The 18,410-nt window shown below is 38.7% G+C and overlaps 1 protein-coding gene across 5 annotated transcripts in view; it reads left to right on the top strand.

Moving 5' to 3' along the window:
• ERCC6L2 (ERCC excision repair 6 like 2) overlaps positions 1–18,410 on the top strand; it is a 207,085-nt gene that overhangs the window by 83,595 nt on the left and 105,080 nt on the right. For all 5 annotated transcript variants that reach the window (XM_045193622.2, XM_045193623.2, XM_053925211.1 and 2 more), the window contains exon 13: positions 10,654–10,753. In XM_045193622.2, coding sequence (XP_045049557.2) covers positions 10,654–10,753 — 100 coding nt within the window. The remainder of the gene's footprint in view (positions 1–10,653; positions 10,754–18,410) is intronic.

Genomic DNA, 18,410 nt, shown 5'->3' with positions numbered 1-18,410 from the left:
TTAAGATAACCATGGAGTTCTGAATCCAAGGAGCAGGATGATAATAGCTATTTATTTTTCATTCATATCAAAATTCCATTGTTATGTCAGAGTTGATTTAAAAAGAAAAAATAAGTCCACAGTACTTCAGGAAAATAGGAAAGGTCACTATTAGTAGATCAGAAGTATCAAGAAACTCCTACAGTACAGAATGAAAACAGAATCTGTGTGATCAAGAAGCCAGCAGAGTAAAACCACAATCAACAGTTGATGGAAGAACACAGAGGAAGAAATGAATATTTTAGATCATAAAGAATGACTTAAACGGGAGAGAAAACATACATACATATATCTTGGTGATATTTCTAAGTTCCATAGATAAAAAGAAGGGTTAAAAGATGCCAGAGTGAGAATGAGGGAGAGAAAATTATTTATAAAAACAAAGATAAAATACCCAGTTTATCACATAGAAATTTGTGTTAATGTACATATGATACATAAAGCAATTATATGTGACATCAGTAACATACAAGTGGGGCCAGAGCTTTAAAAAAAAAAAAAAGGCATTTTTAATGCAACTGAAGTTAAGTTGGGATCAATTTAAAATAAATTGTTACAACTTTTGGATGTTATATGTAATCTGCAGGGTAACCACAAATATGTATATAATGTACACAAAAGGAAATGAGAAAATAATTAATGTATGTTACTTAAAAATCAGGTATACACAAAGGAAGGCATTAATGGATGAAATGAAGGACAAAATAGCTATGAGTTATACAGAGAATAAATAAAGTGGCAAAAGTAATTCCTTCCATATCATTAATTTCTTTAAAAGCAAATGGATTAAATTCCCCAATCAAGAAACATAGATTGGTAAAATGGATTAAAAATGGTATCCATCTATATGCAGTCTGTGAGACTCTTAGGTCTAAGGACATGCATAGGTTGAAAGTGAAAGGATAAAAAAGATATTTCATGCAAAGAGTAACCAAAAGACAGGAGAGGTGGTTACACTAATATCAGACAAAATAGACTTTAAGCTGAAACCTGTTGCAAGAAGCAAATAAAGATAATATACAATAAGAAAAGATTCAGTTCACTAAGAAGCTGTAACAATCAAACAGAAATGCTCCAAATATATAAAACAAACATTGACAGTATTATAAGTAGAAATAACTAGCTCCACAATAATAGTAGGAGACTTCAATACTCCACTTTCAATAATGGATATGACTTCCTGTCAGAAAATCAGTAAGGAGAGGACTTAAACAACACTTAAACAAACTGGACCTCATAGACATATATAGAACCGGCCTCAAAGCAACAGCATAATATACATTTTTCTCAAGTACCAATGGAACATTTTCCACAATAGATCCTATGAATCACAAAACAAGTTTTAATAAATTTAAAGTGATTGCAATTATAAAATTTTTCCCAGTTACAATAAAATGCAAATGAAATCGATCGTGGAAGAAACACAAGAAAATTCACAGGTATATTGAAATTAAACAGCACACTCTTAAGCGACCAGTGGGTCAAAAAGAAATTGCAAAGGAAATTAGAAAAGATCTTGAAAAAATTAAAACACAACATATCAAAAGTTATGGGATGGAGAACCAAGATGGCGGCGTAGGTAGACACACTGCGCCTCCTCGCACAACCAGAACTGACAGAGAATCGAACAGCAAGGGGGACCAACACCAAGAAAATAGAAAATAACCATTCATCCAGACTGGTAGGAGGGGCGGAGACGGGCACCGGGGTGGAGAGGACTCGAGTGGCTGTGGCGGGACTGAGACTGGCGGAGTGTGGGACAAATGGCGCAGGCAGTCCGAGCACTAGCAGACCCTGCGGCCCCACATCTGCGCAGATAAACCGAGAGGGCCGGACTCAGAGTGGCGGAGAGTGGGGCAGGCAGAGCAGCGGGTAGCACCCCGCAGCACCAAATTTGCCCACAGATAAACCTGACGAACGGCGGGGAGCAGACCGCGCAACCCAGGGCTCCAGCTCGGGGAAATAAAGCCTCAAACCTCTGATTGAAAGCGCCCCTGGGGGTTGGGGCGGCAGCAGGAGAGACTCCCAGCCTCACAGGAGAGGGTGTTGGAGAGACCCACAGGGGCCTAGAGTGTGCACAGGCCCACTTACTCGGGAACCAGCACCAGAGTGGCCCAGTTTGATTGTGGGTAGCGGAGTGAAGGATTGAAATCCAGAGGAGAGTGAGGCGGGCGCCATTGCTCCCACTCGGCCCCTCCCCCTCGTACAGCGCCACAGCTCAGCGACCAGCATTACCCCGCCCTGGTGAACACCTAAGGCTCCGCCCCTTAAAGTAACAGACGCGCCAAGACAAAAAAAAAATGGCCCAAATGACAGAACACTTCAAAGCTCCAGAAAAAATACAACTAAGCGAGGAAGAGATAGCCAACCTATCGGATGCACAGTTCAAAGCACTGGTTATCAATATGCTCACAGACTTGGTTGAATCTATTCGAAAAACAGATGAAAAAATGAAGCCTATGCTAGGACAAACAAAGGAAAATGTACAGGGAACCAATAGTGATGAGAAGGAAACTGGGACTCAAATCAATGGTGTGGACCAGAAGGAAGAAACAAACATCCAAACAGAAAAGAATGAAGAAACAAGAACTTGGAAAAATGAGGAGAGGCTTAGGAACCTTCCGGACGCCTTGAAACGTTCCAACATCCAAATTATAGGGGTGCCAGAAGGAGAAGAGGAAGAACAAAAAATTGAAAACTTATTTGAACAAATAATGAAGGAGAACTTCCCTAATCTGGCAAAGGAAATAGACTTCCGGGAAGTCCAGGAAGCTCAGAGAGTCCCAAAGAAGCTGGACCCAAGGAGGAACACAACAAGGCACATCATAATTACATTACCCAAGATTAAACGCAAGGACCTACATCCAAGATTACTGTATCCAGCAAAGCTATCACTTAGAATGGAAGAGAAGATAAAGTGCTTCTCAGATAAGGTCAAGTTAAAGAAGCTCATCATCACCAAGCCCTTATTATATGAAATGTTAAAGGGAGTTACCTAAGAAAAAGAAGATCAAAAATTGGAACAGTAAAAATGACAGCAAACTCACAGTTATTAATGGCCACACATAAAACAAAAACGAGAGCAAACTAGGCAAACAACTAGAACATGAGGGTTGTCATTAAGGGAGTGGGAGGGGGAGAGAGGGGGAAAGGTACAGAGAATAAGTAGCATAGATGATAGGTGGAAAATAGACAGGGGGAGGGTAAAAATAGTGTAGGAAATGTAGAAGCCAAAGAACTTATAAGTATGACCTATGGACATGAACTATAGGGGGGGAATGTGGGAGGGAGGGGGGTGGGCAGGATGGAGTGGAGTGGGGCGGGAAATAGGACAACTGTAATAGCATAATCAATAAATATATTTAAAAAAAAAAAAGAAAGTAAAAAAAAAAAGTTATGGGATGCAGCAAAAGCAGTGCGAAGAGGAAAATTTATAGCTGTAAATGTTTACATTAAAAAAAAAGAAAAGTCTCAAATTAACAATCTAACCTAATACCTTAAGAAACTAGAAAAGGAAAAACAAACTAAACTCAAAAGCAGCAACAGAAGGGAAATAATAAAGATTAGAGCAGAGATTAGAAAATAGAGATTAAAAAACAAAATGAAATCAACAAAACCAAGATTTGTTTTTTCAAAAAGATCAACAAACTCGACAAACCTTTAGCTAGATATAGAAAAAAGAACACTTAAATAACTAAAATCAGAAAGGAAAAGAGAGATATTACTACTGAATTTACAGTAATATTGCAAAAGGATTGCATTAATATGAGGTACCTAGGCTTGTCAAATTCATAGAGACAGAACATAGAATAAATGTTACTAAGGGTTAGGGGTGGGAATAGAAAGTTATTGTTTAATGAGTACTCTTTTTCAGTTAAGGAAGATAAAAACGTTCTGTAAATAGTCATGGTGGTTATGCAGTAATGTCATGGTACTTAACGTCCCTGAACTGTACATTTAAAAATAGTTAGGAACTTCAAGTCAAGATAGCAGCACAGGTAAACTTGATACTCACCTCCTCCCACAATCACATCAAAATTACAACCAAACTACAGAATACCCATCATTCAGAACCACCAGATATCAAGCTGAATGAAGATTTACAACTACAGAATTAAAGAGGAAACCACATCAAGACAGGTATGTGGGGGCATGGGGGGCAGTGGGGAGATGTGGAATGGACTGGTCCCATACCCAGAGGGATAAAAATCCAGAGGGATAGCTCAGCTGTGGAGGTCCCCATGAGAAGCAAGGGGTCACAACTCCACAACAGGTCCCCAAGCCAGAGTTCCAGTGCCAGGAAGGAAAGTCCCTATAACTTCTGGCTGTGAAAACCAGTGGGGATTGAGACTGAGGAAAATAGAAACTTGTGGAGTCTGAGGCAGTTCTTCTTAAAGGGCCCATGCAGGGACTTATTCAGACTAGCTCCCTCTGAGCTCCAGCATGGGAGCAGTATCTTGAACCTTGAAAGACGACACCAGGGACATGCCAGGAGGAACTGAATTGTTTAGTATCAGGGCAAGAGCTAGAAGGGCAGCTTTCTCCCAGACACAAGTGCAAGGAGAGGCAATTGTTCCTTTGCTGAGCCCTCCCCCAACAGACTGGCAGGTGGGCACCATATCTGCGTCTCCATCAACCTGGCTCACAATCTTTGCCCCACCCTGGTGATTGATTCCCTGAGGCCCTACCACACACAACTTTCAGGCCCAGCCAAGCTGTTTTCCAGTGGCTTTTCCATACAAATTGCTTGTCCTGGCTCATGCTTCAGATTTTCCTAAATTCTCTCAAAAAAGCAGCATCTGGCCTCAGTGAGCCCCACACCTCTTGCTAGGTGGCTCCAAGCCTAGCACTAGCAGCAGCTGGCCTTGGTGCATAGCTTGGCTTTACCTAGGCACCTCCAAGCCCAGCACAGGTAGGTGCCATCTGCAGATTGCTTTGTAGCTTATGCCAGTGGCCCCACGCAAAATACAAGCAGTAGCTGACCTTGGCCTATACCTCCTAGGACAGCTTCATGCCAATCTGAGCACTACCACCTAACCATCTCCACAAGAGACTCACTCAAGGGATAAACTCAGTGGACACCAGACCCCTGCTGAACTAAGTCCTGCTTTGTAGAGTGAGCCACTGCACAGCTCATCCTTGATGGTGGTCAGAGGCTAATGGTCATTGGTCACACCCCACTTGAGCTGATTAGCCTGAGTCAGCCCTTCCCATTGACATGCCAACAGCAATCAAGGCTCAGTTACAAGAGGAGGGTGTACACAGCCCATGTGGTAGGGGAGGCTATGCCACTGGACCCTACAGGACACCTACTATATTAGGCCACTCTACTAAATGTGGGATATGTAGCAGCTCTACCTAATACATAGGAACAAATACAGGGAGGCCGCCAAAATGAGGAGACAAAGAAACATGACCTAATGAAAGAACAGATAAAACTCCAGAAAAAGAACTAAACAAAATGGAGACAGACAATCTACCAAATGCAGAGTTCAAAACACTGGTTGTAAAGACGCTCAGTGAACTTAGTGAGGACCTCGACAGCATAAAAAAGAACCAGTTAGAAATGAAGAATACACTAACTGAAATAAAGAATGACTTACAGGTAATCAACAGTAGAGTGGATGAAGTCAAGAATCAAATCAGTGATTTGGAATATAAGGAAGCAAAGAACAATCAATTGGAATGTCAAGAAGAAAAAAGAATTAGAAAAATGAGGATAGTGTAAAGAGCCTCTGGGACATTTCAAGCATACCAACATTCGCATCACTGGGGTGCCAGACGAAGAGAGAGGGCAAGAAGTTGGAAACCTATTTGAAAAGTAATGACAGAAAACTTCCCTAACTTGGTAAAGGAGATAGACATACAAGTCCAGGAAGCACAGAGAAAGCCAAACAAGATGAACTCAAAGAAGCCCATACCAAGACACATCATAATTAAAATGCCTGAAGTTAAAGACAGAATCTTAAAAGTAGCAAGAGAAAAGCAGTGACCTACAAGGGAGCTCCAATAAGACTGTCAGCTGATTTCTCAACAGAAACTTTGCAGGCCAAAAGGGATTGTCAATATTCAAAGTGATGAGAAGCATGAGCAAGATTACTCTACCCAGGAAAGTTATCATTTAGAATTGAAGGACAGATGAAGAGTTTCCCGGACAAGGAAAAGCTAAAGGAGTTAATCACCACCCAACCAGTATTATAGGAAATGTTTAAGGGTTTTCTTTAAGAAGAAAAAAAAGATTAAAAATATATGAACAACTGAGAACCAAGATGGCGGCGTAGGTAGACACACTGCGCCTCCTCGCACAACTAGAACTGACAGAAAATCGAACAGCAAGGAAGGAAGTCCGACACCAAGGAAATAAAAAGTAAACATTCATCCAGACCGGTAGGAGGGGTGGAGATGGGCACCGGGGCAGAGAGGACTCGCGTGGCCGTGGCGGGACTGAGACTGGCGGAGTGTGGGACAAACAGGGCAGGCAGTCCAACCACTAGCAGACCCTGAGGCCCCACATTCGCGCAGATAAATCGAGAGGGCCGGACTCAGAGTGGCAGAGAATGGGGCAGGCAGGGCAGTGGGTAGCACCCAGCGGCCCCACATTTGCACACACATGAAGCAGACCGCGCAACCCAGGGCTCCAGCGCAGGGAAATAAAGCCTCAAACCTCTGATTGAAAACGCCCATGGGGGTTGGGGCGGCAGTGGGAGAGACTCCCAGCCTTGCAGGAGAGGTCATTGGAGAGACCCACAGGGGCCTGGAGTGTTCACAAGCCCACCCACATGGGAACCAGCACCAGAGGGGCCCAATTTGATTGTGGGTAGTGGAGTGAAAGATTGAGGTCCGGTGGAGAGTGGAGCGGGTGCCACTGCTCCCTCTCGGCCCCTCCCCCACGTACAGCAACCAGCGTTACCACGCCCCGGTGAACACCTAAGGCTCCGCCCCTTAAAGTAACAGACATGCCAAGACAAAAAAATAGAAAAAAAAATGGCCCAAATGACACAACACTTCAAAGCTTCAGAAAAAATACAACTAAGCGAGGAAGAGATAGCCAACCTATCGGATGCACAGTTCAAAACACTGGTTATCAAGATGCTCACAGAATTGGTGGAATCTGTTCAAAAACTAGATGAAAAAATGAAGCCTACGCTAAGAGAGACAAAGGAAAAGGTACAGGGAACCAATAGTGATGCGAAGGAAACTGAGACTCAAATCAACGGTGTGGACCAGAAAGAAGAAAGAAACATCCAACCAGAAAAGAATGAAGAAACAAGAATTCGGAAAAATGAGGAGAGGCTTAGGAACCTCCAGGACATCTGGGAACGTTCCAACATCCGAATTATAGGGGTGCCAGAAGGAGAAGAGGAAGAACAAAAGATTGAAAACTTATTTGAACAAACAATGAAGGAGAACTTCCCTAATCTGGCAAAGGAAATAGACTTCCAGGAAGTCCAGGAAGCTCAGAGAGTCCCAAAGAAGCTGGACCCAAGGAGGAACACACCAAGGCACATCATAATTACATTACCCAAGATTAAAGGCAAGGACCTACATCCAAGATTACTGTATCCAGCAAAGCTATCATTTAGAATGGAAGGGAAGATAAAGTGCTTCTCAGATAAGGTCAAGTTAAAGAAGTTCATCATCACCAAGCCCTTATTATGTGAAATGTTAAAGGGAGTTACCTAAGAAAAAGAAGATCAAAAATTGGAACAGTAAAAATGACAGCAAACTCACAGTTATTAACGACCACACCTAAAACAAAAACAAGAGTAAACTAGGCAAACAACTAGAACAGGAACAGAACCATAGAGATGGAGATCACATGGAGGGGTGTCAATAGGGGAGTGGGAGGGGGAGAGAGGAGGGAAAGGTACAGAGAATAACTAGCATAGATGATAGGTGGAAAATAGACAGGGGGAGGGTAAGAATAGTGTAGGAAATGTAGAAGGCAAAGAACTTATAAGTATGACCCATGGACATGAACTATAGGGGGGGAATGTGGGAGGGAGGGGGTGGGCAGGATGGAGTGGAGTGAGGACAACTGTAATAGCATAATCAATAAATATATTAAAAATATATATGAACAATAAAATGGCAATAAATGCATATCTATCAATTATTGAATCTAAAAACAAAATAAGCCAACAAGCAGAGCAGAAACAGAATCATGGATACAGAGAACATTTTGGTGATTGCCAATGGGAAGCGGGTTGGGGGAATAGACAAAAAAGGTGATGGGATCAAGAAGTGCAAATTGGTAGTTACAGAATAGTCATGGGGATGCAAAGTACAGCATAGGGGATATAGTCAATAATAGTCTAATAACTATGTATGGTGTCAGATGGGTGCGAGATTTGTCAGGATGATCACTTACTAAGTTCTGTGATATTTAATCACTGGGGTGTACACCTGAAACTAATATAGTAATGTATGTTATCTGTAATTGAAAGTAAAAACTTTTAAAATAATAAAAATAAAAGCTTTGTGCCTTCAAAAATAGTTAAAATGATTAAATTTTGTTATGGATATTTTATAACAATAAAAAAATGAGGAAATAGAGAAAAATTGATTACTTAGAAATAAATAGAAATGAAATTACTATGAATCAATATTTGAGTTCCATTGCTAATTTAGAGTTTTAAATTTATTTCTTAAAAAAGAAACATAGAATGTAAGTGAAAGAAGGATGTCATTTAGAAAAGTAGAGAAATAAAGTAAACCTAAGGAAACTAGAGGAAATTGTATAAATTATTAAGTTATTAAAATACAAGCAAAACATAACAAATCAAAAATTCACATTATTCAATATAAAGAGTAAAATAGACAAACTTTTGAAAAATCTAATCAGAGGGGAAAAGGCAAATATACAGGAAAGCTTAAGAAGCAGAAAGGCCAAATAAGCATCAAGACTATTTATTTATAATGTCTAATGTTTTCTAGATGTAAATGATTAAGGTTGGCTAAAGATGATGTGAAAAAATATTTAAATAATCTTAGAAGAAACTGAAAGTAGAATCAAAGATGTACTACTTTGTGAAGGACTGCTTATTCCCAGCTGGGTTTTTTTTTAATGGAGATATTTCACTTATTTTTCAATGCTATATAGATAAATATCAAAAATATTTATTGATCACTTTGTATTTATTACATGTCATGTTAGATATATGTCAAAGCAAATCAGATATGAATTTATTTTGTTTTTATAGAAATTTAAATTATCCATTACTATTTGCTTAATAGATATAATTCAGCTTATAATACACTGTGTTATTAATATCACCCCAATTATAATACTCTTAATACTGTGCTGGGTGCAAAGCAGAGCAGATTAGCCTCAGTTTTTCTTTTTAATTGGCAGTAAAAATAAGGATAAATAAATAACAGCAATATTTATTGCATATTTACTGTGAGTCAGGAATTGTTCTATTCTCATTTGGTTATCTCATTTAATAACTCACAATATCCTTATAAGCTAAGAGGAAGTAGTGTAAATTATTAACTTAGTAAAATAAAAGCAAAAACATTAAGTAATTTGCTTAAGTTCACAGCCAGAATTGGCAGGGTCAGGATCTGAATCCACACATTCTTAACACAGAGCCTACGTCTGTAATCTGCCTCTCACCACTGACAGGTGTCAAGTAAAATGGTCAAATAACATAGAGTAACTTAACAAGGTCAAAATTAAATGTCCCCAAATTGTAAGATTTTCCAGCATGAGGCAGTATGGCCTTGCCCTAGATCCCCCTGGTGACTATAACAGGTATTTAGAAGCAGGTGACCTCATTCTGAGCATCCAATAAAGCCTCCACCTGGGAGAAGCTCAGCGACTAGAACCATAGTTAACCAGTGTCCGTGAGTCAGGTTAGAGTTTTAATTAGTACTGTAGATCCTATCAAAACACCTGGGGTACTAGTCAACGAAGTGATTCAGTCAGACAGAGCCCATGGAAGTCTCTGTGGATGAGGACTATAAACCTGCACTTCAATAGGCTTACTCGTTGACTAACTGCTTTTCCCCAGTTTCTTTAAAAACAACTTCACTGATGTATAATTAGTACATAATAAACTGTACATGTTTAAAATGCACAGTTAATAAGTGTTGATACATGTTTACAAATGTGAAGCCATCACCCCAGTAAAAATAGTGAATATATCCATCACCTCCCAAATTTTCCTTGTGCTACTTTGTAATCCATCTCTCCTGCTCCTCCCCTGGTCCCTATTCCCAAGCAACCTCTGATCTGCTTTCTATCACTATGGATTAGTTTGCATTTTTGAGAGTTTTATATAAATGAAATCATTTGGGAACATTCATAAACTTAAGCTTACCATAAAGGAAGGTGTGAATTTAAGAAGAGTTTTTGGATAATGAAAGGTGATGTTTGTAACAAAAATGAACGAGATATGTACATTTTTCTATAATACTTTTCTCCTTCATGAGTGGACTTTTTATAAGAATTTCTGTTTTGTGTTATTAAATACTATAGCATATCTAAACATAATTTTTTAATTAATTAAAATTTTACCAATGTTCCATTTTTACGTCTAAAAGATATTGCCTGAACCCCAAGTTGTTTCACTTGATTTTTGTTTGCTTTTCTTTTTAATCTTTTTGCAGAGCATACAGGATTGGACAGTGCAGGGATGTCAAAGTGTTTAGGCTGATATCTTTGGGAACCGTGGAGGAGATCATGTACTTACGACAGGTGTACAAGCAAGTAAGTATATTTCCCTTCTAATTAAAAAGTAAACATTTGCCTGTTTTCAAAAATTAGGAACAAATTTGTGTAAAAATATGTTTTAATTATATTCTAACTGTAATATGGCATTTAATAAGATTATGAAATATACCCTAGAATATACTTCTATAAAACATTCTTAGGTTCATTGAATTTTAGAGCTGAAAGTTTCTTAGAGCAGTACTTCTTAAACTTTAATGTGCACAGGAATCAACTAGGGATCTTGAAAATATAGATTCGGTCCTGGCTGGGTGGCTCAGTTGGTTGGAGCATCCTCCCATGCACCACCAAAAGGTTATGGGTTCGATTCACAGTCAGGACACATACCTAGGTTGTAAGTTTAATCTGCAGTCAGGGCGTGTACAGGAGCCAAACAATCCATGTTTCTCTCTCACATCAATGTTTCTCCCTCTCTTTCTCTCCCTCTTTGTCTCTCTCTAAAATCAATGAACATGTCCTCAGGTGAGGATTAAAAAAAAATACAGATTCTGATTTAGTAGATTGGGGTGGAGCCCAAGATTCTGCATTTTTAACAAGCTTCGAGGAGTGCCAAACACTACTAGTCTGTAGACCACAATTAGAATAGCAAGGTCAGTTTCCCAGTCTGCGGGCCAAACATAATGTTATATCACCGATGGGATCCGGGTTCACTGAAACACTGATCCCACAACTCGGAGCAGCAAGATTATCTAAGCCAGCGTCCAATCTTGAGTAACAACCTCTGTTTACTCCAGGTAGATGTTACCATTTTCTATATGTGCCATGACATAAAGAAGAGTGAGGAGAAATGCCTTAGCAATAGCTAAAGCCACCATTTCAAAGCCACCCCAGTAAATAGAATTACGGGAATCAAGTGCAAATGCCCTACTCTGCTGGTGCTGTTAGTATTCATCTAAAATTGCATTAACTCTTTGGAATCCTTAGGGTATCAATTACTATTCCATTTCTGCTTCTAAATAAAGCTTCTATAGTTTAGAACTGCTGACTTGAGAAGATCTGGAATGAGGTTCAAGTTTAATTACAAATGTTAAATTTGAATTACTCCCTATATATTGAGTTGGCATCTCTTTAAGAGCAAACATCTGCCACATGTGGTGGTAGTTAACCTAAGAATGATCCAATCTTAAATTAATGCTGTTTTCTTAATTCTAAAAATAGAATTGTACACAGCAGTTTTTGTTTTTTCTTGAAGCATTTAGCTCTGTAAGAAGCCTTTCATCTTTTTGTTCCTTGGTATAACACAACTACTTAAAAATTACTTTTTTAGACATATTTAACCAATCTTGGAAAAAGAAACTGGATATTATTTTTTCAACTTAGGAGCAGTTCTTTAGAATAATATCTTAGCCTATCACAAGTAAGAGTTTTTTCTCAATCATGTAATTTTTCTCAGTCCCATTACTACATATATACAAGGTGGGGGAAAGTAGGTTTACAGTTATTGTATGGGAAATAATACAATAATTAATAAGTGATAATACAAGAATAAACTCTGTTTTGTGTACTCACAACTATAACCTACTTTTGTTCTACCCTGTATATACTTTTTCATTACTCATCTTGCTCTATAGTAAAATAATGGCCTGTTATATAATGTATATTATATGATATATAATAAAAAGGCTTTGGAAGATGATGGTAATTTAAGTTTTCAGAACTTTGTAGGATCTAGTTACTTATTAAAATATATTTTAAATGTGAGCTACTTGGAGAAGATTCAGCCATACAACTTGGTAGGCACAAGTAAAGATAACATGGCAGTCATGTGAGGAAAAGGCATTAAGTGTGATTTAAAGATTGATTTTAGTTTGAACCAAGGGTACATGTGTCATGCATACTCTAGCCTCCCGAGTGTTTCTCAAATCTTTGGGGAAAGTAAACATCTAAAAATGACCTTTAGGGAAAAGAACTATGAAAATGTTGGGAACCAAGAAGAATTTTCTATGTGATCCAGAAATTATAAGGAACCCTGAAAGACAAAAAACAATTGGAATCAGATTAGAGGAAGAAACTAAGCTAAACTCAGTCAGGAAAAGGCTACTGAAAAAGGTAGGTGTTACTTCTGAATAGTCTAAGGTCAGAGTTACCAGATACTAAAAAAATAAGGGAGCATGGGGTAACTGTGGTACTCATTCTTTAGGGTATCATTGTGACCTAGGTGGTTTAACACTTAACGATATTACCCGCTATACCAAAAGACAGGCATCAGAGGTGTCTGCTCTCAAGAGGAATAAAAATTAGAAATATTAGAAGCAAAGAAGCAAGGCAGAACTCCAAATTTTTGCTGGAATCAAAAAGAAAGTTCCTCCCATTGCCCAGAAGATGAGATACTTGCAGATCCCCCACTTTGAATTATCACTTCAGTGGGCTGAGATAAGCATGTAAGATATTTACACAACAAAAATTATCTAATGATTTAGGAAAATAAACACTGAAAATGGCACTCAAAGATAATCAGGTTCTAATCCCTAGAACCTGTATGTGTTACTTTATATGGGAAAAAGGTGTCTTTGCAGCAACAGCTGGCGGAACAGGAAGACCCACATTTGCATGCGGGTTTATAGGATTGAGATAGCACAACCCAGGGTTCCAGCCCCGGGGAAATAAAGCCTGAAAACCTCTGACTGAAAAAACCTCTGGGGGTTGAGGTAGCAGGAGAAACTCCCAGCCTCACAGGAGAGTTCGTTGGAAAGACCCATAGGGTCCTAGAACATACACAAACCCACCCACCCAGGAACCAGCACCAGAAGGCTGATTGTAGGTAGGGGAGGAAGTGACTGCAAGACAGCTGAAAGCTGAGCCAGAAGCATTGTTCCCTCTTGGGCCCCTCCCCACATCAGCATCACAATGCAGTGACTTGAGTTGCCCCACCCTGTGAATACCTAAGGCTCCACCACTTACTATGTAACAGGTGCACCGATACAAATGAAAGAACAGATCAAAATTCCAGAAAAAGAACTAAGGGACAAGGAGATAGCCAACCTATCAGATGCAGAGTTCAAAACACTGGTAATCGGGATGCTCACAGAAATGGTTGAGTATGGTCAAAAATAGAGGAAGAAGTGAAGGCTATGAAAAGTAAAATAAAGGAAAATGAACAGGGAACCAACAGTGAAGGGAAGGAAACCAGACTCAAATCAATGCTTTAGAGCAGAAGGAAGAAATAAACACTCAACGGGAACAGAATGAAGAAACAAGAGTTCAAATAAATGAGAAGAGGCTTAGGAACCTCTGGGGCAACTTTAAACCTTCCAACATCTGCATCATAGGGGTGCCAGAAGGAGAAGAGGAAGAGCAAGAAATTGAAAACTTATTTGAAAACATAATGAAGGAGAAATTCCTCAATCTGGCAAAGGAAATAGACTTCCAGGAAGTCCAGGAAGCTCAGAGAGTCCCAAGGAAGCACACACCAAGGCACATCATCATTACATTACCCAAGATTCAAGAGGAGAAAATTTTAAAAGTAGCAAGAGAAAAGGAGTTCCCATAAGACTGTCAACTGATTTCCCAAAAGAGACCTTACAGGCAAGAAGGGGCTAGAAAGAAGTATTCCAAGTCATGAAAGACAAGAACCTACATCCAAGATTACTGTATCTAGCAAAGCTTTCATTTAGAATGGAAGTGCAGACAAAGTGCTTCCCAGATAAGGTCAAGTTAAAGGAGTTCATCATCACCAAGCCATGATTATATGAAATGTTAAAGGGACTTATCTAAGAAAAAGAAGATAAAAAATATGAACAGTAAAATGACAGCAAACTCACAGTTAATAACAACCACACCTAAAACAAAAACAAACATAAACTAAGCAAACATCTAGAACCGGAACAGAATCACAGGAATGGAGATCATATGGAGAGTTATCATCAGGGACGGGGAGTGGAGAGGATGGGAAAAAGGAGCAGGGAATAAGAAGCATAAATGGTAGGTAGATAACAGACAGGAGGAGATTTAGAATAGTATGGGAAATGGAGAAGCCAAAGAATTTATATGTATGACCTAATGACATGAACTAAGCTGGGGAAATGATGGTGGGAGTGGGGTACAAGGCAGATTTTTAAGCTGGGGTACAAGGGGATAAAGGGGAGGAAGAATGGGACAACTGTAACAGCATAATCAATAAAATATATATATTTAAAAAGGTGTCTTTGGAGATAAGATTAAATTAATGATTTTGAGATTGGGGAGATTAGCCTGGATTAGCCAGGTGGGGCCTAAATCACAAGTGGCCTTATAAGAAAGAAGCAGAGGGAAATCTGACACAGGAGAAGACAAGGCGGTGAGATCACAGGGGCAGAGATTGAAGTGATGTAGTTTTAAACTGAGGAATGCTGGCAGCCACCAGAAGCTGCAGAAGTGAGGAATGATTCCTGCCCTAGAGCATCTGGAGAAAGCACAACCCTGCCAAATCTTGATATCAGCCCAGTGATACTGATTTCAGACTTCTGACCTTCAGTCTATAAGAATATATTTCTGGTTTTTTAACCCACCAAGTTTATGATAACATTACAGGAGCCACAGGAACTAATACAGGCACTCAAAGTTAGAATTCACCTCAGGGAAAAGAGAATTAATAGAACAGATTATGAAAGAAATATATCTAATATATTCAAATGGTAAGTGAGGTTGTAGGACCCTGGAAACAAGAACATAGTACTTGGAAAAATAATCCATTAGAAACCCCCTAAATGAAAAACTTCAAAGATAGGCTGAGTGGCAAAAGCAAAATTTTTAACTAAAAGAAAGAGTCAAGCAATTCTACATTACAGAGCAAAAAGACAGAGATACAATGCATGGAAGAAAAGTTAGAGGAAGTGAAAGCTATATCTAGCAGTTCCAGTATCAGCCTTTAAAAAAATTTTTAATTTCCATTTTCATTTTATTTTTAAAAAATTTATTAAAAAATATTTAATTAGTGTACATTCAATTTTGTTTTACTTTCAGTTGTACAGCACAGTGGTTAGCTGCCGTTATCAGTCTTATAGTTGAAGAAGAGAACAGAAGGAAAAGAAGGGGGAAAGCCCCAAATAACATGTAAAGCCCCAAAGAAACATGTAAAAAGTAGAGAACAAGTCCACGGGTTATGTGGGCCCAGCAAGTGCTCAATGAGATGAATGAAAATAGATCCACACTTAACATTATCTTTCTATAATCAAAGAACATCAAGATAAAGCAAAAAATCCTTAAAATTTTCAGAGATAAGCAAAAAAAATTATCTACAATAGTATTAGATTTAGATGGATATCTTAAGTTCTTTTTTTTTAATCCTCACCTGAGGATATTTATTGATTGTAGAGTGAAAGAAGGCAGGGGGGGAGAAACATTGATGTGAGAGAGAAACATTGATCAGGTGCCTCTGACCTCGACTGGGGATCAAACCTGCAACCTAGGTATGTGTCCTGATCCGGAATCTATCCCACAACCCTTTAGTGTCCAGGATGATGCTCCAACCAACTGAGACACCTGGCCAGGGCTACATCTAATTTCTTATTAATGATACTTGATGCTTAGGAGCAATCCCTTCAAATAAAGAAAAATAATAGCCCTGTATTGTCAAAGAAACTGAATTATTAATTCAAAACTTTCCACATAGATTCTAGCCTGGGTGGCTTTAGCAGTGAATTCTATCAAACATCTAATACTCTTTTTGGAAACAGAAGACGAGGGAGCACTTACAACTTACTTTAAAAAGATAGATGAATCCTGATACCAAAACTTGACAAAGACATTTCAAGAACAGGAAGTTATAGGTCAGTATCTCTCATAAACATAAATGTAAAAATCTCTAACAAAGCCTTGGTTAGAAGTTGAATTGTGCCCTTCCCTCCCAACCCCCCAAAAATGATAATGTTAAAGTTCCAACCTCTGGTACCTGGAATGGGATCTTATTTAGAAGTAGGGTCTTTGCACATACAGTCAAGTTATGATACGGTCACACTGGAATAGGGTGGGCTCTAATCCATTGACTAATGTCCTTATAAGAAGAAGGAAACTTGGACACAGGCTGACACAGAAGGAGAATGCCATGTGACAAGGGAGGCAAAGATTGGAGTGTGCAGCTGTAAACCAAACAACACCGAGGATTGCCAGCCACCACCAGAAGCTAGGGAGAGGAAGGAAAGGATCTTTCCTTAGAACCTTCAGAGACAGCAAGGCCCTGCCAACACCTTGATTGCAGATTTGTAGCTTCTAGAACTGTGAGAGAATAAATTCCTGTAGTTTTAGGGCACTTAGGTTGTGGTACTTTGTTAGAGCAGCCTTAAGAAACTAATGCAGCCTCTAATGTACTGTAAATTTGACTACATTTTTATATGAAACTTCGGTATGACAAAGGAACTATAAGCCAATTTAAAAATGAGACGAGAAAATATTTGCATATATATATATAAATATATAACAAAGGATTAGCGTTTACCATATGTAAAGAACTTCTACAAAACAATGGAAAAGTTATGATTAGGTATTTCACTAAAAAAAAATACAAATAGTTATCACCTGTATGAAAAGATGCTTAACCACAGTTGTAATCTAGAAATACAAAATAAGATAAGATTGTGTTCTGTGCTTTCTGCCAAAGGCTTTTTGTTTTGTTTTGTGAGGTTTTTCTGTCTTTATTTTTTTAGAGAAATAGGGAGATTAGTGCTGTTCATTGTTGGTGGGTGTATTGTGAAGAGGTATTCATATATTGTTTTTGAGAATACAACTTTATACATATTTTAGAGGCTAATTTAACAGTATTTTAAAACACATAGCACCTTCTCCCTATCTACCTGGTAGTAACACTCTCACATATAAACAGCGAAGGATGATAAGGATTTATATTCACTGTCGTTAGTATTTACTTCAAAAAATGAAAAATAAACAGCCTAAGTGCCCAATAGTAACAGAATAAGAGCATAAATTCTTGTATACCCATATTATGGAGTACTCTGCAACAACAACAACAAAATTACAGTCAGAGCAAATGTGCTAATGTGGCAAGATCTCTAAGACATTTTTAAGTGGGGCAAAAAGCAACTTGCAGAACGTGTGGGTCAATTGTGTTTATGTGTAAAACTATGCAATATTTCTATTTGTATATATCACTAGCATTGAAAGAGATCTGGAAAGACACACCTTACCACCTCACTGTTAGCTGCACTGCTGAGGGATGGTCTGTATTGTTCAAGGGAGACTTCCACTTTGACATGTTTTGTTGGGGTAATGCATGCAGATATTTTATACTTTTTAGAAATGAAAACATCACCTACCCAGCAACTTTACCCCTCCAGGTTTGGAACATTGCATGTAATCTACAGTTTGGCATTCAGAAATTCGTCTTTTGTATATATATAATTTATTTAGTTTGTATTTACAAAAGAGTTGCAAGAACAGCACAAGCAACTCCCAATGAACTTCACCCAAGGTTCCCAGTTGTTATCATTTTGCTCCATTTGCTTTCTCTCTCTCTCAGTTGTGATGTTTATTCTTTTTATGAACCGTTTGAGAGAAAGTTGCAGGTTTATCACCTCCAAATTGTCTTAAGTGTATTTCCTCAAAACAAGAATACTCTCCTATTTATGTATACATATAAGCATAGTTTTAGGCATTATAAACATTCAATTCTGCAACTTGCTGCCCCCACTCCCCACCACTGTCC

This window comes from Desmodus rotundus, chromosome 1 (genome assembly GCF_022682495.2).
Source record: "Desmodus rotundus isolate HL8 chromosome 1, HLdesRot8A.1, whole genome shotgun sequence".
NCBI lineage: Eukaryota > Metazoa > Chordata > Mammalia > Chiroptera > Phyllostomidae > Desmodus > Desmodus rotundus.
The sequence above is the reverse complement of the archived record's forward strand: the minus strand, read 5'-3'. Positions and strand labels throughout refer to the sequence as shown.